The 23,062-nt window shown below is 37.7% G+C and overlaps 1 protein-coding gene across 1 annotated transcript in view; it reads left to right on the forward strand.

Annotated features, from left to right (window-relative positions):
• Positions 1-7,150: 7,150 nt before the first annotated feature.
• Positions 7,151-23,062, forward strand: part of dpys (dihydropyrimidinase) — a 30,783-nt gene continuing 14,871 nt past the window's right edge. Inside the window, exons 1-7 of the mRNA XM_038275148.1 lie at positions 7,151-7,466; positions 11,504-11,662; positions 11,763-11,942; positions 17,851-18,040; positions 18,212-18,368; positions 18,496-18,637; positions 21,099-21,241. Coding sequence (XP_038131076.1) covers positions 7,215-7,466; positions 11,504-11,662; positions 11,763-11,942; positions 17,851-18,040; positions 18,212-18,368; positions 18,496-18,637; positions 21,099-21,241 — 1,223 coding nt within the window. The 5' untranslated portion in view covers positions 7,151-7,214. The remainder of the gene's footprint in view (positions 7,467-11,503; positions 11,663-11,762; positions 11,943-17,850; positions 18,041-18,211; positions 18,369-18,495; positions 18,638-21,098; positions 21,242-23,062) is intronic.

A 23,062-nucleotide genomic window follows, 5' to 3' on the forward strand; every position in this document is an offset into this window, starting at 1 on the left:
CTACTGTTTTGTGCATGGATGAAATTTCGATTTTAGAAGTGGTTGGGTGGGTGGCGTGGGGGCACAAGTATTTTTTAATATGACTACTATATATAAGTTCAGTGTGTTTTCTAGTAGTTCCTCTGTGTTTGTTTTCTCCACTTTCTCTTGCATCTCTATTATCACTCTCCTGGCAAAATACATTGATGCACAACATGAACAACTGCATAATTTGGGGTGCAGCAATCCATGTAGATTAAAGAGACATAGTTTTAAATTTTGTATGTGCTTGGCTGTAAAGAAATCCCATTCTATCAAATTCTATTTTGTTCCTTTTTCCTTTTTTGATGATAATAATGTGCAACTTGGATACATTTGATGCATTAGCACTTTTAATAAAACAAATCTAGGTTATTGAAAGCTTAAAATATGGAGGAGGATCTTAAAGTAGATATGCTGGTTTATGGAGCCAGTGAAGGTGTTTTAGGAAGGCTGTTACACAGTACTTTGAAAGTCACTCATACTTTGACTTTAAAAGAAGACTCTTATGTCTCCCTTTCTTTTTGCAGACACCCTGGCTGCGAGTCTAATAACCAAAAACACACACTAAAACAGGCACTCACATGACAACAATTCAACGATTTGTGTAAATGAATACACCTGATATTACAATCCTTCTAGGTTATGTGACCCAAGAGAAGAAAAAAAGCCTAATTTACAGTCGCAGACTTCCACACCAACTGTCATTTTTTGCAGAGCAACATTTTTCTGCAAGACCTCTAACAGACCTGATTCAGTGGCGCATCAGATGTTTGTAAAGTGAGCTTCTTAGGAGTGACAGCGGTGACAGCCAATCACACAAGAAAATACAGAGGGCCAATCAGGAGCTTGTCTTCAGGGAAGGGGGCTTCAGCTTAAGTTGTGGTTTTCCGTTTGGTCCTAGTGCTCGACAATTGTCTGCATACTGTAGCGTAATATTGTTTTTGGACAGTAAAAAGTGCAGGGGACATGTCCCCTGTGTCCCCCCTCCAAATTAGGTCCATGCTTACATGAGTAAAATTTTTGGGTACTCTAGCCATCTCTGTCTGTATGTAGATTTTGATTGAACTATTCCACTGGAGCATTTATTTGTAGCAATAGTTGAATGTTTAGAGTTATCTTGATTAAAAGTAATGATCCCCTGTGTTTCAAGGTTTGTTTTGTAATTTTTTCTTTTCTTTTTTTTCGCAGCCAGTGGTATTAGAAAAGCCTTCCCTCATGATGCTGCCACCGCCATGCCTCCTTGGTAGGCTGATACTTTCAGACTGATGCCTTAGAGATATGAAACCTCCCAAAAGTTAAGTTTGGTCTCATCTGACCTGAGCCCTTGTTTCTACATGTTTGTTTTCCACATATAGCTTTTGGTTTACAACAGATAAGGCCTCTAACTAAATATATATATTTTTTGTTTTTATAGAAACTCCTTAGAAATGATTTCCTTTTTATTTGCACGTAGTGTGTTGAATTTGCTTGGTCTGTTAAAATGGATTCCACTCATAGTTGTAAAATGACAATATCTACAAAACTTCAAAGGAACCTTAGTGCAGGACTGCTATGTGAACTTGACTTATTTTTATCTGCAGAAACCGTAGAGCATGCTGGTTGTACAGTAGCTGCAGTATGATGTGTGCATTTGTGCACAAGCATAATAAACAATCCTCTTGCTGTCGGAGCAGAAAGCTCTGATAATCTGCTGCAGAATGATCTTATGTCACTTTTTAGTGCATGCCTTGCCTTTTTAATGCCAGAGTTTTTTTATCCAACGTCGTGCTTGCCAAATTTCACTTTGGAAAAAAAGAAAAAGGAAGTGACATCTATGTTGGTTTGTGGTGCTGGCAGTGGAAATAAAATGATAACAGCTTTCCTCTAAATCCAGAAGAAATGCAACTTTCCTCATTCAGCAACGCTGAGACTTTTGAGGAGATGCCATTGCTGCCTCATTGGTTTTTTCATTCCCTCTGATTACTCCTCTCATCTTATGTAAATCCTCTTAAGTCACATGTTATTGTTTATTGCAACTGTGAAGGTTAGGTGTTCCTAAGCCCGGTGCGTGCTCTTATCTCAGCAGCGCATGCATCTTTGTCTCTCCAATGTGTCTTGTTTTCGTAATACACTAATGGATGAGGAAAAGTTGACTGGCCTGATGCGCAGCAGACAACAAATCTACTGCAGGAAATTATTAATCTCCCCCAGTAGCTAACAAGCCCTCATGAAAGAGAGGCACCCGCATGCTCCAGAGAGATCACAGCATTATTAGCTTGTTCTGCCCTGTTTTTATTTTTGTCTTGTTCTTTTCAACAGATATTTACAACACGCTCACACAAACAAACCCACTAGAACACAGAATCATTTATTTGTGGAGGAAGTAATATTTTTTATAAAGAGTCACTTTTGCAGCCGGAATCTGTTATTGTTAGAATAAAAGCTTCAATGTTCTTTTGGCACAAATAATTAAGCAGTAATGAGTCAATGTTTATCGCCCTAGTTTCACATGTCCAGCCATCACAGAGGGAAGGACAACTCCTGGAAAACTGATGCAATCAGATATTATTGCTTTGTATCTGAATAAGAAGTAAATTCAGCAATTAATTTGAGCCTATATGATTATTTTTGCTTTTTCTGCCAGTGACCGGCCGCTTAAAAGGCAACAATACTGCAACTTTTGTCAGTTAGATGTCTACTGCTGAATGCCCCTTTGGGATGAAAATAATATAAGCACTATTATGAGATAAAGCCTGTATTTCTGTGTTAATTATCCCTCACCTCGGTCAAATCCACCACAAAACAGGCTTAAATCGTAAGCAACTGGACTGTCACTCAGTTTTTATGAACATTTTTAGACGCCTATTCAGCGGTCTTATTCATTCTGCCGACTCGCACTGTAGTGCTGATGTATTTAAGTAGCATGGAGGTCCATCGTTCTGCATTCCAAGTCACAGGCAAATCAAATTGCCCTCTATTGTTATTCTGGATTGTTTGAGCCTTTTGTTGTGTATGATTTCTGTGATTGGTCTTTGGACTGAGTTTCATGAAATACCTGAAAAACCTCCTCCTCTGATCAGTGATGTCTTTTCCCCTTTTCACAGATATGGATTCCTTCACACCTCTTTCAAACCATCTGTCCTCTCTGTCCAAAATGTCAATATTTTGGTCTTCAAAGGTTTCTTTTGCTTTCTGGCATCTAATTTCCCACTGAATCTTACCCTGAGCTGTTGACCCCCTTTGCTGCTCCATGTGTTTATGTGGTTGTTGCTGGTTTCTCTAATGTGGGAAAGGAGCTAAATGCTGCTTGTTAGCAGGTCGACACACATTTGAAAAACACAAATTAACCCGCTAATTTCAGTGGGAAAGCAGGTCGTATCTGCACATTTCTAAATATAACTTTAAGTCAATTTGACAAAGGAAACTGTGTCAAATACACGAAAGGATTCATATCATGTGAGCTAAACAGGAAATGGATGGCTGGCTAATAAAGTAACTGATAAATTAATATTTAATCAATCAATCAATCAATCACTTTACTTAGATAAATCCAGATTAAACACAGGAAAGAGCAAAAGAAAAGTAAAAAAGAAAAAAATAATAAAAAGCAACAATAAATAAACCCATAATTTACCAAAAGATGAATAATATGAAGCAAAGCTGATTCTTGCCTACCTTGTTTTTATACCTGACAACAAATATTAATGACATAAATGTAAATAAGTTTCATTCGTTCTTTATTGAGACATCTCTGTACCTATTATGCCGTTCATCATGTTGCTGCTGTTACTGTATAACAAGTAACAAGGCAGTTTGGAAAACACAAGGAGTAGAAAGGAAAGATATATATGTTGAAAAATTTAGTGAGTAAATTCAATAACTTCTCAGAAAAATAAGTACAGACACAGACAAAGAACGTACATGCAATAAGAGTCCCCTCTCTGGGGGGTGTCCTTCTCCATTTTCCTTGTCATATGGTTCCCAGGTGGAAATTCCTGATTTATCTTCTTTTTCCCAGTAGAAACTTTCATAAAAAAATTGTAAGAAATATTAAATAAAAAAAAATAATAAAAAACATGTTTTATTCTGGCTTCCTTCATTGATTATTAATAAAAAGAGCATCAATGATCTCAAACTGGGAGTTAGAGAGCAGTCTTATGAAACAGCTTTCTGCCCATTTTACTAGGCAGCAATCAATCTGTGTGGAAATTCCTCAGAGAACGAAGGCCCTGCTATATGTTGGAGGTTTTAAAAAAGCTGCCAACAGCTTGCAAACTAAAAAACAAAGAAAAAGTAACTTGTTGTTTTTTTTTTTACCAGGAGTGAAACCATGAATCTCTATGAAACATTTCAAGAGGTGGAGTATTTTAATGTGGAATATTCAAAAATTAATCCTTAAAACTCAAATAAAGTGAATTCAGCGTCTCTACTGTGCAGATCCCAAGGTTGGACGGCTCTATTCAGTTTGTTTTTTACTGCTAGATACAAAAAGCAGGGTCCACATACATGCAATCAGAGAAATTCAACCTCTAGAGGGGCGTTAAGTGCAAAAGTTAATTATTAGACCCCTAATGACCCCCATTGTACTTTCTAATTTCAGTATTTCCCCAGACGTCCTGAAACCAACCAGCAAAGGATTGTTTTATTATTCACTGAGGAACCACATGAAATTATCTACTTATTTTCAGGTTTAAAAAAAATAAACGCATGAAAAACACAACAGCCTCAGTCAGGCTATTTTAAAAGGCTCCATATTGGTTGTAAAAAGTAAAAGTGTTATTTTTATGGAAAAGGTGACGGTGGTGAAAGGGTTGATAGATTGTAGATCAGTAGTTTCAGGGCTTTATTGTAGATCCACTAAATCTTGATCTGCAATGTTAGAGTTCCTTAAAGGTGATAGAGTTTAAGTCCTCCATGTTAGTACAGTAAGTAGTGCATTAAGGCTAACCTGCTCTCCTTCTGCTCTGTTTGCCAGCAGGCTGCCAGGTCTGCTAATGCAAATGCTAATCAAACTAAGCATTTAACTGAGCAGCTCAGGAGAAAAGTTGCAACCTTTGCTTTATCAGGGAGCTACTCTGGCAGCAGCTGAGCTCCAGCCCAAGTGACTTCAGCATGGTATTCCTATTATTGCACAATCCTCTCCTTTCAATACTTTCATTATGACCATAAGTAATTATCTATATATTTTGGAGCCATCTAATTACTAGACTAAATAATTTGAACACTATTTTTTTCTTCACAAACAACAACAAAAAAGCTTTTATCCTGCATCACTAAATGTTTTGTGAATCTACTTTTTTTTTGATAAATGTGTTGTTTGATAAAAAAAGAAAAGTTGTAACTGTGAGCGCCTCCTGGGGCTTCAGCATTGAGGCGGCTGGGGGATTTCCTCAGTGCCTCCTCTCCTCTCCCCTTGGTGGAGGAGCAGAATTCCTTAGTTGCCCCCTCCTGGACGCCTTTACTCTGGGGATCCCTTTGGGTATTTGTGGTTTTGGTTCCCCCGGCGCCTGCCTTGGTGCTCTGGGGTGGTGGGTCTGTGGCTCTTCACAACCACTATTGAGCATTTTCCCTTTGGATAAACTTTACATGCACAAGTGCACTCTCACAAACAACTACAGGTGCTTGGTTCCAGGAACTTCCATACAGAAAGCGCATATTCTTATCTTTAGCTACCACAGTATACATGTCAGATTGAATAATACTACTTATACTTCAGAGATAATATCTATGTGTTAATTTATTGTATCTCTTATACTATATCCGTTGGTTGTGCTGTTCTTTTTACATCGCTTTGCAGGTGATGAAGCAGACAGAAGATGCTTTATCATTATCTACCTTTTATCTCCTCTTTCTTTCATCTTTTCTCCTTTTTTCCTGTTTTTCCTTTTCTGTTCTACTTACATTGCAGTGTCCATATAATCTGAAACTCCCTGCATGAATTATAATAAAGTTATTTATATGCATAAATCTAGCAGAACGCTATGGTGTTACCCGTACTGCTCCACTTGTGAAAGTAAAATCTGTTGGGCTCTTTTTGGCATCAAGACAATTATTCTTATTGCCACATTGACAGATAGGACACTGAAAAAAGACCTTTAAGTAATATCTGAAAAAAGAAAATCAAACTAACCAAGACTTATTTAACCCTCTTTGTGCTATAGTGAAATAAAATTGACCAAGAACAAAGTTAACAAAACAGTGCAGTTCTTAACGTGTACCTTTCACACACATAGAGTTATATCAAATATTAAATACATCCCAAAATGGACCTAAAAACATATGAAAACAACAGAAATTAAAATTCAATTCAATTCGGCTTATCTATATTGCAACAATTCACAGATGTCATCTCCAGGTACTTCACAGAGACAGTTCAACCAGATCATACAGTCAAATTAATTCAAAGTTTTCTATAGTTAACCAGCTGACTGCATCAACTCCTTGACTCTCAGCAAACATCATACATAAGGAAGAGGTTTGAAGGAGGAGCCACATACAGACACTGAAGCAGAAGTGGTTTCTTGAAGATTTAATAACGAAAAGGGTAACAGAAGCAAAAATCCAAAAACGTAAATCCACACAAATTCCAAGCTACTGAAAAGTTTCAGTGAAAACCATGAATACTCTCAACAAGGGGGCAAAGAAATTATGACAAACCAGCAAAGAGTGACTGAAAAGGATGAGAATATATGGGAGAGAGAAACAAAGACCAGGCTAATTAGCAGATTGGGAGCAGGTGTGAACAGAGGAGGCTAGAAGGGATCTAGGGAAAAGGAGACCAACACTAGAGGGCAAACAAGAAATATCTAAGAACTCAAATACAATTATCCATTTCTGTGTTCTAGTTATTTTTGAATAACTAGAACACAGAAATGGAAATAAGACCAATGAAAACTCAGAGATAAAACTTGAACAGAACCAAAACCATGACAACTTATTAGATAAACAATTAGTTTAATGGATGTAAACCTCTAAAAAAAACAAAAGATTTATTTTCACAGGTTTTCATTGGTGAATCTTTGCATTAATGATTTTATAAAAGGTAGTTTTTTCATCAGACCTGCACTGTTTAACAAACTTTGTGTTCGCCTCTCACTCAAAGTTTGAAGCTGAGAGATCACCCCCATGCTCAGCAAACAGAGAGCAGAATCAGTTTGCTCTGACTGTCGCCTCAGCTCATTGTAAAGGCTGAGCAGCAGCCGTCTGCAGCAGGAATGGCAGAGCCCAGCGGGATCCTAATCAAAGGGGGGAGAGTTGTAAACGAGGACTGTTCCGTGATCAGCGACGTTTACATCAAAAATGGGAAAATAGTGGAAGTTGGACCAAACCTTCAGATCCCGGCAGGAGTGCAGGTCATCAACGCCACTGACAAACTAGTGATCCCAGGCGGGATAGACACGCACACACACATGGAGCTGGCCTTCATGAGCACCAGGGCTGTGGATGATTTCCACATCGGGACCAAGGTGCAGTATGTGACACTTGATCAGAGAAATACATTTAGGACCGTCCTGAAAGGTTGTTGCTTCCTTAAAGCACTGATTTCTGAGGTAACCTAATCAAACAGCCAGGTGAAGTTTATAAGGACTTTAAAGAAAAACTGACTGCTGTAACAAATCCAAACCTGAAATCTTCAAATTTATTTAAAACATTTAATGTTTACAAGTTTCTCTAATTTAACCCACAATAGTTAAATTAGGCTCTTGGTACTGTTTTATTTAGGGGCCCAACTTCCATCTAAACCTATTACAATCACCTGAATTCACAGGGGTTCAGTTTCAATAATTGAACAATTTACAGCTTTGAAAAATATTAAATTAACAATTAAGCAGGTAAAAACAACACATCCACACATCATCTAGAGTAGATAATAATAATAATATTAATAATAATAATATTATTATTAATAATAATAATAATAATAATAATAATAATAATATGCTGGTGAAGATTCTCAGTCATCCAGGTCATAGTCACTCCCAAAAAAGAAAGTTAAAAACAATCTACTGGACTTTGTTTCCAAGTTTAAGAGCTATTCGCTTCCCAATCAAGGAAGCTTTTTAATTCAAAATTTCAGAAATAGTGAGTTCAAGATTTTATACAGTAGCCCAACAAAGCCTTGTTTTTGTTTTGAAAACATGCAAATTGGAACGGACGAACAGGTCTACCCCTTTGGAATGGGGGTCCAAATGAGTGGTCGAGCGACCCGACGACCTTAACGCTATTCCTGACATTTTGAATTGAAAAAACGTCCTGGATTGAAAGCAAAATTTCTTCAAAATTGGAAACAAAGTCCAGTGGTTTGTTTTTTATTTCTTTTCTTGGAATAATAGTAATAATAAAATGTTGTAGTAAAACTAAAAGCTAAATCTAGTGAAAGAATAATTGTTTTATTGTTTTGATAGGCCCAAAATATTAACTTCTATTTCATGACAGACAAATCGTCAGGCTGATATTTTGGGCAGATATTTGTTCTTTTTTTCTGCCTTGTATCGATATTGATTGTATCGGCCGATGCATGTACAGTATGCACTTGCTGGATCTTTATTGCATTTAGCAGCCGTGCTTTAAGATCACATCAAGTGCAAGAACTTCTGGCCCAGCCCCAAACTAAAAATTAATATTTAGTTTGATTTGTTAATAAAGTTTTAGTTTTGTTTAAATTAAGACTTGTGTAATTTTGGTTATTATGACATTTTTTTCTAGTCAATGGTGGAAGAAAAAGAAATATCAGCTCAGAAAATCTGCCTTATCAAATCAGCAGCACGTATCGGGGATCGGATAGACTCATGTCAGAAGAGAATTGACATCGGCCTGAAATAGTTGATCTCTAGTCTGAACATATCCTGTCCAGGAATTGAGGAGTTTCTTTAAGCTGATATTGCTTCTTCCTCCATTTACCTGATAAAAATAACACAATGATATTTAATGATATAACAGTCTCAGTTTAAACAAAGAAATATTTCTGAATAAATCAAACAAACATTAACAATAGATAGCAAATTGAGGGAATGTCACTGCATGTCCTTAACATGATCAAGGCACGGCAGATGAATACAACGCATATATTTATTGACCAAACATGCAATAATGGCTAAAAATAATAATTTCTAATTTTGCTTGTTGGCAGTTCTGTTGAGTTAACCAACAGGGCAAGCACAAGTACAGTAGCAGCCATTTAAAATAGCCCTTCCCAGTCAAACTCCAGCCGAATGGCAGCGGACTCCACTGCAACTCCCAGCAAAAAGGAAAATCTATACAAGTGTAATAAACTTGAATTAAGCATATTTTCTTAGTAAGACTAAATATTGTTAAGATTATTTGACTTGTTTTAAGAAAATTAATTTTTTTCATTCTAACTAGATAATACAACTAATTAAGAGCAGCTTTTTTCTTAAAATAGCAGACATTGTGGACTGAGTTGCGTTAACATTTAGACTGCGAGTACTTTTTTACTTGTTTCAAGACAATAAGACAATCCATATAAACTTGTTTTAAGGACTGCCCCCATCTCATTAAGATATTCCAGTTAATCAAATCTGATTGCATTCAAATTGATAGTGTTATTGAGATTCTCATTCATGGTTTAGCTTTGAGATTCTGAACCTTAGCAGTGGACCATTCACTGTTTACAATTCAACATAACTACTGTACATCATACATATGGTTATTAAAATAGAAGCTCTGCCTTAAAGGGGAACGCTGTTTTTTTTTTTACATTTGGCCCTTGATTTTACGTTATTACATCATGTTCTATGAGTTTTGTGTCATTTGGAGCCGTTCTGAAGATATTCAGTTAGGTTACAGTATATCCAAGTAACGTCTTCCAATGGGCAACGACTGAAGGCACAAACTAAACTGTTCATAATTTATTATTTATGGTACGCCAGCATTCATAACATGTAGGCGAATCACTGTCCCTCAGACATCCGGCGTTATATTTTTTATATTTATATGTTTTAAAAAACGAAGCGGCGCGTGTATGACGTCATCCGCGTGCGCCGGCTAGCGCTCATAATGATAAATAATCAAGTACATTTGCCTTGTTTTTAAGCCTGTTGTATGCTTTTTTTGAGCAATAATTGGTTAGAGGTTATTTAATTCTAAGCAATAATGACTAATAAATGAGAATAAATTGCTTAAAATAAGAGAAAAAATCTTAACAAGTAAAAGAAAACAATTGATTTTTCTACTTGATTTAAGTTTTTTTGGATGCTTACTACTTGGATATTATGTTCTTGTTTTAAGAAATCTTACCAAGTCTCATTTGCTTGCTGCACTGGCAGATTATTTTGCTCAAAAAAAGCAATTATTCACTTAAAACACTATATTTTTTTCTTATTTTTTAGAAGCCATTTTTTGTTGTGAAGTCATTTACTGTGTTTGAAATCCGTAACGAACGTTTTCTAATGCCACTTATGAAATAAGCAGGTGTCTCAGAGGTTCAGTGAACGGTATAGGACTCTTACAGAGCATTAGGTCCGTCAATCCATAACAAGGTGGAATATATTGGAAAGAAAAAAAACTCCACTATGGGGTGGTGGGCTGGATATATCATGGGACGGGGTTCACAGGTCGTCAACATTCTGCAGAGGAAGACGCAGGAACATACAGCGCTGCAAACTGCACCAGCATGAAGAAGTCCTGAACTTTATCCCATTTTAAGGATCAATATGGAGGGAACTATGTTCCATTATTGTTGGAAAGAACATGCTTTGCAAAACAAGATTTTCAAAAAAATTAGATCCAAAAATAAACCTTTTTTTTTTTTCCATATTTATGTTTTTCGGATTAAGTTTTATGAACTGTATTTTTTTTAAATTGCATTTTATAGATCACATTCTCTTTACCGATACAAATCAATGCAAACACACGCTATACGGGCACACATTGACCAAAAGAAAAAAAAAAAAGATTGCTGCAGAAATCCACCCAGACCAATGGAAATAAATATTTGCTTCCCTTTCTAGAGGAAAGCCCACCCCCAGAAGTAAAGAAATGTGAAATGTAAAGCAAAATTTATAATAATGAAGCCCTTACAATGCAGAAATTGGACAAAATAAAATAAAGTAGAATCTGTGCAATAAGAAGTAGGAAAAAATATCAAATTTAAAGGGAAAATGGGAAAATAGATGTTATAAAAATGATAAACATCAATTTAAAAACAAAAATTAAGAGAGTTAATAGAGAGTTAATAGAGAAAAGTTAGTTTAAAACTCTTTTTTATTAAAATCTTTCTCAAACTTTTATTTCCTAATTGCATTTTTTATATTTACGAAACATGTTTCTTGCTTAATAATTAAACAAAATTTACTCCATATATTTCAACATCAGTGCTGGATCCAATATTTGCTTTACTGGTGGAATTTAAACCTATTCCTGTAAAAAAAAAAAAAAAAAATCCTCAACCTTGAAGGAGAACAAAGGGTATTGGTCAAATATATTTTTACTATGTAGTTATTCTTTAACTTTCATCTCTGTGGGAATGTTTTTCTCTCTCCAGGCCGCTCTGGCAGGAGGCACCACAATGATCTTGGACTTTGTCATCCCACAAAAGGGGAAGTCTCTCCTGCAGGCCTATGATGTTTGGCGTAAGACAGCTGATGCTAAGGTTTGCTGTGACTACTCGCTGCATGTTGCTGTCACCTGGTGGAGCGATGAGGTAAAGGAGTAGAACCCTGTTGATGTGATCCTTTTGCAAAGGGGCCAAACAAATCTATGCTTTTTGAATCAGAACTGTTGTATTTCTTAAAAAACTGCAGGTTAAGAAAGAGATGGAAACTCTGGCCAAAGAAAAGGGAGTAAATTCCTTCAAGATGTTCATGGCCTATAAGGATGTGTTCATGCTTCAGGACTCTGAGTTATATGCTGCCTTTGCCCAGTGTAAGGAGATCGGAGCTATAGCTCAGGTTCATGCTGAGAATGGAGATTTGATCGCAGAGGTTTGTATGAGTTTTTATATGTTATTAAGATATATACATTTGTCAGGGTTGGGTTGAGGTTTTGAGGACCCAAATGAAGAGGTGAGGAGGCAGAGGTGAGTTCTTGAAGGTTTAATGAAATTACTCACAGGCATCTGAGACAGGAATCCAAAAATCCAACATACAAAGTACAGAAAAAACAGAACTATTGAGACATCAGGGAAAACATGCATGAAGAGCCGGGAAACGACAAGGAACCAGCACTGAGGAACTGCACAGGGAGAGTATATATAGGGGACTGGACAAAGACAGGACTAATGAGCTGATTGGAAGCAGGTGTGAACAGAGGCTTCTAGAAGGAGCTAGGGAAAAGGAGACCAACAAAAGAGAGCAACAGAGGGCAAACAAGGAAAACCTAAGAACTCAAATACATCCAAAAAAAAAAAACACCACAAAATAGGAATTAAACCAATAAAGCTCAAAAACAAAGAAAAACATGGATCAATGTTAAACTGAAAAATCAAAGAAAACTTAACACAACCAAGACCATGACAACATTGGTGGCCCATTTGTGTTTTTGAGTATTTTTTGCTGTTCCTGTCTCTTGGTTTATGACTCACATCAGTCTATTTATGTTGAATTTTGACTCCTAATCTAGGCAGGTCAGACCCCAGAAAGAAACACAGCATTCAGGTTATACTAAAATCTGCCCTTTGTTTGTCTAAGGTCTGTTAGTGAATTTAGTGTGAGCACGTCAAATGCCAGCTTTAACTGGGAGTTAATGTTTGACCTTAACGATAGCTTAGTTTACTTAGAGAGTAAGTTAAAAGTGCAAGAACTGCGGTGGAAAACTGAGCAAAATTCATAACTATTTGTTTTTAACATTGCATCATTCTGAGTGAAAGGATACATCAAGAAAGACAAAACGGCTTAAAATAAAAAAGGCCAAAACTCATTTCCTCAGTTGATGCTTCAATATATTAACCCTCTTCATTCTCACTTTAATTCTTTTAAAGATGCTTGCTTCTGATAAGAACCAGAATGTTTTTGTTATTAATAAATAAAATATTTTTTCATGTGAAATATAACCGCCACCAGGGGGAAGCAAATGCTAGAAAATCTTATTGCAGCCAGGGGGAAATGACAGTTGCTACTGATGGAGGTTAACATTAAACAGAAGCACTACTTTAACACCTTGTCTGTATATAAAAAAAATAATAAAATAATTGAATGGCACTGAACTGGATTTTGAGCTTCAGATCATTCAGAAAAAGTTTAACGCATCCGAATGTCAAATCTATTCATGATTTACTGTTTAGTAATGTAAAAAGGTGTCCATAAGAGGATCAGTATGATTAAGATCATTTTCCCACATTTTATTTAATCAAAGTATAACAAACTTCAATATATATTTTTGATCTATTGTTAATGTGAAGAGCAACAAAAAGATACCTTAAATGCAATTAAATCAGTTGCATGATTTTCACATTTTGTTTTAATAAAAGAAAAAAAAGATGTTAATTTCTCACCACAGTACAAATCAATCCAAATTTATTTATAAAGCACTTTAAAATTTCTCAAAGTACCAAAGTGCTGTACAGTGAAACAACATAAAAACATTACACAGAATAAAAAAAAACATACAAGCATAAACAAAAAAAATTTAGATCAGAAAATCAATAATAAAATAAAAATAAAAGTCATATGAAATCATGTATCAAAGACTAAAATAACTAAAAAACAACTAAAGTATAAGTAAACTTTATGGTCATCTGACCAGAACCTCTTTCCAAATGACCTGCTGTATGCAGATTAAGGGAAACATCGCTATTTTATCTAATACTGTCTTTCTTTATGCCACTTTTCTGAAAAGGCCAAATAAATAGTCCTGTCAAGTTCAACAGATTATGCATCCTAAACAGTTGATCTCTGCAGCTCCACCAGAGTTTCTGTGGAACCCTTGGCTGCTTCTCTGATTAAACTTCTCCTTTCCTAGTCAGTTTTGAGGCGAGGCCATATTTTAGTTGCGTTACTTTCCTTTAATTTTCAAATGATGGAATTAACAAAGCTCAGTGAGATGTTCAAAACTGAACATATTGTTTAAGAACCTTAACCCGGCCTCAAAAATCTACACAACCTTTACTCTAAATTGGCAGATTTTTATTTCTTTGGTCATTATGATGTTATTGGTTCTTTAACTTTAATTACTGTAACTTCACAAATATTTTTGTCAGTGGCTCTCTCTGGTTGGCCAAAAAGGCTGTCAGTTTAACAACCTGTTTGCATTTTATAACCAATTAAGTGTTTTCCATGTTGTTTTTGGCCTATTTTATCAGTTTCTATATTTACCTTAACAGCAGCAAGTGAACAAAGGGAATCCAGATAGCAAAATATGAGGAAATCAATGTTGAAATATGGTTTGTTAAAACTATTGGTTTCATGTTGAAGCCTAATGTACATTTTTGTTGATTTTATTTTCAATCTGTTATCATTCAATATTGATAACATTGATAACATTGATAACATTGATAACATTTAACCCCAAATGTTGATGCATTTGGGGTTAAAATTCCTGACTTTTTTAAAGCGATTGTGAGGCCCATTAGAGAAGTTTAGTTTTTAGCCAATTACTTTCTGCTGATAGTTCTAAATCATTAGATATCATTACAATACCATTTCTTAAGAACTGATGTTAAAACAGACAATAATGTTGGCAGCTAATGGGTGTAATGTCATTAGAAAATTATCATTCATATTAAAGTACCATATTTCCAAAAAATGTTTAATCTCGAACTTATATGACTATGTGGCATTATTATTACATTTTACTTAAGCGTCACAGGTAAAGACGGATAGTAGCTTTTCACTGAGCAACAGGTGTGGGTAATATGGCAGCAAATATGATTTGTTACAACAGATCAACACAACTATGATATTTCAGACTGAAATACCCAGCTAAGGCAATTGATAGCAACGGTTCAATGTCAGAGGTCTGAAAGTGTCAGCATGGCTTTGTCAGATCTCTCTCGTAGAAGAAGTTTCCTTATTCGATCGGTCTGTGATGTTCTCCCATGCCCCACCAATCTCAGCCAGTGTATGGAGAAGATGCCACATACCCACTGTATCCTTCTCCAGCCAGCCCAAGACATACTGGAGAAGATGCTGCATGCCCACTGCGTCCTTCTCCAGCCAGCCCAAGACATACTGGAGAAGATGCCACATGCCCACTGCGTCCTTCTCCAGCCAGCCCAAGTCATACTGGAGAAGATGCCACATGCCCACTGCGTCCTTCTCCAGCCAGCTCAAGACATACTGGAGAAGATGCCACATGCCCACTGCGTCCTTCTCCAGCCAGCCCAAGTCATACTGGAGAAGATGCCACATGCCCACTGCGTCCTTCTCCAGCCAGCCCAAGACATACTGGAGAAGATGCCACATGCCCACTGCGTCCTTCTCCAGCCAGCCCAAGTCATACTGGAGAAGATGCCACATGCCCACTGCGTCCTTCTCCAGCCAGCTCAAGACATACTGGAGAAGATGCTGCATGCCCACTGCGTCCTTTTCCAGTCAGCCCAAGTCATACTGGAGAAGATGCCACATGCCCACTGTGTCCTTCTCCAGCCAGCCCAAGACATACTGGAGAAGATGCTGCATGCCCACTGCGTCCTTCTCCAGCCAGCGTAAGACATACTGGAGAAGATGCTACATGCCCACTGGGTCCTTCTCCAGCCAGCCCAAGACATACTGGAGAAGATGCCACATGCCCACTGTGTCCTTCTCCAGCCAGCATAAGACATACTGGAGAAGATGCCGCATGCCCACTGCGTCCGTCTCGAGCCAGCCCAAGATATACTGGAGAAGATGCCGTATGCCCACTGTGTCCGTCTCCGGCCAGCCTAAGACATATTGTATTCTCTTTGGTTTCAAAATAAGCTTATTGCAGGGCCATCACACCTGGTGGCACAACCAGATGTCAAGATGTCTTGTGAGCAGCTTAGAGGCTTAGTGGACCTTTGCCAATGCCTTACCTGCCCCACTTCACCAAGCTACACAATCCATATCTATCATTAGAGCTAATAAAAACACCAAACAAAGCTCAAGTAGCCAACCAACATTCCTTGACCATCATCTCTGTTTTCCTACAGAGATTGTTGTTACAAATCTCAGGCCCAGCCTTGTGGTCTGTTCATCCTGTCTCTGCTCCACTTACTTAGTCCAACCGGTTGTACCATGGGGGCCATGACGCCTATGAATGGAAGAGCTTAAAATACTCCGAGCTGGCATCAGATGCAGAACAGCACGGACAAAGGACCAGGGTTGAGGTTGCCTGCAGTGAGTTTGTTGGCAAGTCAAAATCCAGCTCACTCTCCAGTTCCGCAGAGCAATCCAGTCGTTGGCTCTAGATCAAAAGGAAAGCGAGCAGCTGGGCATATTCTCTCGCTTATTTTGTCAGGGTCACGGTGGGGCAGTGCCTACAGTATCTCTGACAGTCTATGGGTAAAACCCTGCAGGGAGTCTGTCACAGGGCAACACACATCCATACAAAGAAATACAACCATGCACAAACATTAAAACATAAGGACAATTTAGAGAAGACAATTAACCTAACAGCCATTCTCCAGTGCCTGGAGAGAATGCATGCAGAGGGAGAACAGCCAAACTTCATTCAGAAAGATCTTAGTCTGGGAATCGAACCCAAGACCTTAATGCTACAAGGCAACAGTGCTACAATCTGCATCAGCGTGTAGCCGACCTGTAAATCACTGTACAACAGTTCTGTATCCTCATAGAGTACGAAGCTCCCCTTCTTTGTAAGCATGAAGTACAAGGTCTCAAGGGATTGAAACATCAGATCCCTCTGTCAAACAGCAATCTTTACATTTCGACAAAGGGCATATGTTGATTCAATATTGATTAGACAATGTCATTTCAATCATAAAAAAAATCAACCACTAAACTACATTTATTCAATAACATCTCTAAACTCTATTCTAAACCCTATAACCACCACTGTTCCCAAGAACATCAATAAGTTGTTACATTCATGCTGATTTTGCACAGTTTGCATTTTGCACATCTCAGATGTTGCTGCTATTTTCAAATATCCATTACTGTTAAAATTTCCATAGCTGTACATTGGTTAGGTATTTTCCAGGTCCACAGTAAAATATTGTTAGTATAACTGTACTGTACAGTACAGTATTTCAGTGTTTATCTTTTTACTCTTCACCACTATGTTATTCTTATACATTTTCTAAGCTCCATATTTGTGTGACCATTTTTACAATGTTTTTGCTGCTGTAAACATCACACATTTTCCCATTTTTTCCCATTGTGGGACAATAAAGGGATTTTCTATTCTATTCTATTTAAATTGGATGATTGCTTAATCGTTGAGTCACCATCAGTTGTCGATCTTAACCTTTTGACCATAATACAACTTTGAATTAGATGCCCGATGATATATGATGATATAGCCCGTGTGTGCAAGGATTAAACATTAAGTAGAGAAGGAGAAAAAGGTCAAACATCCATTGAGAAAAGGCCAGAAAAATATTAGATGTCATCAGGGATAAGACATGAGTGGCACTTAGAATGCATCAAAGAAGTTTTAGCTAAAAAAGGTAACAACTTTATGGATGTATGCATAAGCACTACCAGCAGGTGGTGATGGTGTACAACAATATTTGTTGCCTGCGCAAAAATTATTTTCAGACCTTACAAGGACTAAGTAAACAATACCTGGAACAATTCTTTGTAGAGATATTGACTTATTTGAAATTGTTGGTTTTTGGTGTCTTGTTCTGTTAAAAAGTTTTAAACCTTTCACAAAAAATTGTGATTTATAGAGCTTAAATTACACACAACTGTTCTTCTTCCCATTCTTGATTGTGTTCCATCATGCCTGTTCTATATTTTAACCCCACAGGGGGCCAAAAAGATGCTGTCCATGGGCATCACGGGGCCTGAAGGGCATGAACTCTGTCGACCAGAGGAGGTGGAGGCTGAGGCCACCCAGAGAGCTATCACAATTGCTCATGCCGTCAACTGCCCTCTCTATGTGGTCCATGTCATGAGTAAATCGGCTGCCAAGGTGGTTTGCAACGCACGCAGGGACGGTGAGTGGGTACCACTGCCACATGCTTGACTTGGCAAAGAAGCTAAAGAGGATGACATAATTGATTAACCCAAAGTAAAGCTGTAAATACTCCTTTGGTGTACGAATGGTGCTCATCCCCAATCATTTCACTTCTAATCTCTGTTCGTTTTATTTAATGACCTTTTCTAAGGCCGTGTGGTGTTTGGGGAGCCGATTGCAGCTGGGTTAGGCACAGATGGGACCAACTACTGGCACAAAGATTGGGCCCATGCTGCTGGTTTTGTTATGGGACCTCCCCTTAGACCTGATCCCAGCACTCCAGGTTATCTTATGGACCTTTTGGCCAAGTAGGTGGAAATAATTATGATTCAGATGATATTTTATATGGTTGTTGCTTCAGGTTGAGAACTTAGCTGTTTTGATATCTGATGTTTTTTGTGGCCTTAGCTTTTTTTTTACCTGTGTTTTCATTAGTGATGACCTGAGTTTGACTGGGACAGACAACTGCACCTTTTCTGTGTGCCAGAAGGCCCTGGGCAAAGACGACTTCACTAAGATCCCAAACGGAGTGAATGGTGTAGAGGACAGGATGTCGGTCATTTGGGAGAGAGGAGTGGTAGGCCTGTTTTAAACAACTGTTCTGTGTCTGACACTGATTAGCGCAGAGACAGCAGATTATCACATTTTCTGGCCTGTTGACAAACATGAGCATGGAGGGTATTTTCTAACTGTTACTGTAAGATCTGATCTAAACCAAAAAGTTAAAATACTTTAGTTGGTTTTACAATAGTGCATAAGTTAAAACAAACACTTTTTTCTACTCGAGCCAAAAGCAAAAACTCACTAGAAACACTTTTTTCAGCAGGTATAGGGCAGTTTGCCAATAGAATAAGATTAATTACATTTAAAATAAGAAAAAAAACAACACTGCTGTCTTATTTCAAGTAGGATATCCGAATTATCTTGTTTTAAGGGCAAAAATTCTCAGTCCACTGACAGATCATCTTATTTACTTGCTTAAATTAAGGGCAAATACATTTATTTTAACTCTGGTATGCCTTTTTTTCCCTTGCTTTTTGATTAGTTTGTTCAGTAATTACCTTGTAAAAGTATTCATATCTGTTCAACTGCATCCATTTGTAAGCAGAATCAAGTTGTGTGGAATTAAAAACAAAAATACAGCTGTACCGTTGAGGAGAGTTCTTAAAGTTAACAAACAGCAGCAGAGTAAACATGTCAGGTTCGTCCCTGGAGTCGTGGAGGAGTTTAAATCAAGGTGAAGTTTTAGAGCAATATCTCAAGCTTAACTAACTCACATATCTCAGGAGGAACTGCAGAAATGCACAACTAAGGTGGGTGAATCTGTTGACTGATTAGTCATTCACTCCACAACTCTGGCATTTATGAAATAGAGAAATAGCTGAAAGAAAACTCTCAGAAGTACCCTATAAACTTAGCCTGTCATGCAGTAAAACAGAGAAAACACATGGAAGAAGATAGTTAGACCAGAAAAGGCTATACGTTTATTTAAAAGTGATAGGGAAGCTAAAGGATGGAGGTCAATACAGAGAACGAAAACAACACTAGAAAAAAATCGAAATCTAGACAAGTAATTTTTTTCTTAAAATAAATGCTTTAGTTCTTGGATTGAGGAGGTAAAAGAGACATTTTGCCAATTGAACAAGACAATTTACACTCAAAATAAGAAAACACAATTGTTTAGTCTTATTTTAAGTGCATATTATGTATTTATCTTATTTTAAGAGTAAATGTACTCATTCCAATGGCAAACTATCTCATTTACCTACTCAAATTAATGTTAAGTACACTTAATTTAAGAATGTTTTACTTATTTCTAGATCCTTTTTTGGAGTGAAGTTAGAAGCTGGGGCAGAGGCCTGTCCTCTCAGCCAGATTAAAATTCTAAACATGCAGCTATGGAGGGGTTTAGATATAAGCACATTCACGGGTTTAAACGCTAAAGTCAAAGCCCAAATGCTAAAACGGATTCAAACCTTTTGTACAATTTGAAAATAGCTGTTCAAAGATACTCTGCATCCTTTGTAACTAAGCTTAAGTTCCTCAAAACAGAAAAAAGTTCAGTCTCTACAGGTGCAAAGCTGGCAGTCATAACCTGCTTTGTTGAGATCACAGGTCTGTTTACTTGCATCAATAAAATTAATGGATAGAACTAAGTTGAGCTGACTAATATAAAGAATATATCTCTTTTATTAATTCAATCAATCCCCCTCCAGGCTCCTGACCACATGTTCCAAAGCATCCTTTGTCTTACAGAATAGCCCTCACATATTTACAACCCTGAGTGGATCTGCATCTAAAGGATGCCTGGTCTTCTTCTTTATGTAAATACAGTAGCAGCCAATCAAAATGGCGCTTCCTAGTCAAACGCCAGCCGAATGGCTGCCCACTTACCTGCAACTCCCAGCAAAATCCCCTCAATGAACCCAACATATTGTTTTACTCTGTCTCCACCCTTTCACTGAATTACAGGGTCTGACCAGGAGATAATGCTTCTCTTTAGATCTTAATGTCCACAAGAACAGAAAGAAAATTTTAGTACAAAGATTGATGCTTAAAAGGGAATTTTAGGGGATCAGCCAAGGACCCATTAAGGAAAGTGTAGAAATGGCTACTACTGTAACATCCTCACATTTAACATCAAAGTGAATTAGCTTATAGCCTATTACATTGTGATTTTCTTCCAACTTAAAGAAATGTCAAGCTTATATTTATTCCTTTGTAAACCAAAATGTTAGATGCACTTCTTTTCTGCATTGCAATCAGAAAATGTAATAAACTCGCAAAGCAGCAGATTTTCTGGAGAGTGCTGATGCTGCACTTCCACGCTGTAGCTGTGTGTAAGAGGGGGGTGGGGTGGGGGGGGCTGGAAAGATTTACTACTACAGTGCTTACAAATCACAAATTATAGATGATATTTTGGCTCAAGCAGGCTGCTGCTGGCAAAGTTAAGTGCCGACCTTTTGTGTAGTAATTCTGAATGTTGTCGTCATTCGCTGTGACCCCTATATTCAAATAGTACCTCACTCTCCTTTTAGCACAGCGGCAAAATGGATGAGAATCGATTTGTGGCCGTCACAAGCAGCAACGCTGCAAAAATCTTCAACTTCTACCCACAGAAAGGCCGCATCGCCAAAAACTCTGATGCCGATGTGGTGATATGGGACCCCAAGATGACAAGGTGAGGACCCCCAGCTCTGGCAATGCTACTTCTAAAGAAGACCTTTATAACTGAGCCTTACAGGAAGGTTCTTATAAGTTATAGTCAAATATTCCAGTGGTGAAGTGTACAAGATGCTGCTGGAGCATTCGGGGAAATTTAACAGCATGACTTCAGGGTGTAAATGAGACAACACTTCAAAATTGTAGCTCATGAAAACAGGCACTTTCTAAATACAGAAAGCTAAAAAAAGAGGTGCTCCATCACATGCTGTGCCACTTTAACACATACTAAGCTGATTATGTGTGTGCCTCATCTACAAACCAGTGCATAACACATTTCACATCTGCATCCGTCTCATTATTCCAGAACATTGGGATGGATATTTACATTTTTTAGGGTGGGAGGGATAGCATCTTTTTAAGGAAACAGCGTTTTAAAGAACCCATTCTGTCGTACACTTATATAAGCTAGATGCGCAGTTTCTCTTCATGATGATCCTGATGGGAAACTGTGAGGATGTAAATGTGACAAATATTCCTACGTAGGAGCAGAACCAACAGTGCTCAGATTATTTTTGGTAACTGGTTTAAGATGTTGCAACACTGCACGATTTAAAAAAAAAGAGGATTCAGTGATAGTTGCTTATTTTTGCCCTTGAATTATGTATGATTTATAAATAAGGCCTTCATATTGACAGCAATACCTTTATTTTGTCATTTTGTAGCACAGATGCATAATATTGTTATGTCTGTCTATTTTTATGTTGTTGTTTTGGTTATTTATGTACCTGTTGTTTTAGTTGTGTGCTTTTTTATTGTTTGCACCAAACAATGGAAAATGTATTGCACAGTGATGCATAATGACAATGAAATCATTCTATTCTATTCCAGATTTAAGCAGAGCACAGTAGCTCTTTTTTGGATTATATGAAGATGCAACCATTCAGGATAGTTCTCATTCCAGTTGCTTACAGTATAATGTCCCAAGGTCTTATATAACGGAAGGGAAATGGGTTGTTGTTGGACCTTGATTGAGCACTCCTGGGAGATCTCTAACAGCTTACTGTATGTGGATGAGAGAGACATGTGTTACCCCTTTGTGTAATGTCCCGTAAATGAATCCACTCGTCACATTTGCAGACTTCTGGGAGCTGAGAGGATCACTGATAGTTATACGAAGGACCTAAAACTGTTTGTCTTCTCTGTGTCACTCTCTCCTTACTGTCGCAGCATCTGTGGCGATGTCAAAATGCATTCCAACCATGTGCTCGCCTCGTATTCAGCTGCCATGGCCGTGAAGTCATCTGTGATGCAGTGTAATTAATTGCCCTCAGCACAGGCGTTGCTTCATAACATCCGGGTCCAGGGGCTACAAACGGTTGCGTAACTGCCTAATGCTGGGGAAGATCACTCGTCCGCCTTGTTTCTCATAATTGGGCCACTTGAATAATGAGGACACATCTTGTTTATGTCAGTGCACACAACAGCGGGCATGATGTATGGCTCTGCGGCAGCTATCTTAATATGAATGGTGGAAAAATGCCATTTAGTGCATTTCAAAGAAGAAGCTGAGTCAGACTCAAATTCCATTTCCCCTTCCATGTCTGATGTTGTCTTTCAGTTCATCATGATTTTTTTGTTGGGAATCTGGAAGCCAACCTATTAGGACTGTGATTCAAACCATATTCCAGTAGATACTACCACTGCAGACTGTTTATAGTGAGGAAAGTGTAGAACATCTTTGAAGGTCCATAGTTATGTGTACAAAAAGGAGCAAAAATAATTTGATCATGATGAAATAATGTTATATACATCAACCGGCTGTTCTAACGGTGTTCAG

The sequence above is a fragment of the Cyprinodon tularosa genome, unplaced genomic scaffold (assembly GCF_016077235.1).
Source record: "Cyprinodon tularosa strain WSP-4 unplaced genomic scaffold, ASM1607723v1 ctg941, whole genome shotgun sequence".
NCBI lineage: Eukaryota > Metazoa > Chordata > Actinopteri > Cyprinodontiformes > Cyprinodontidae > Cyprinodon > Cyprinodon tularosa.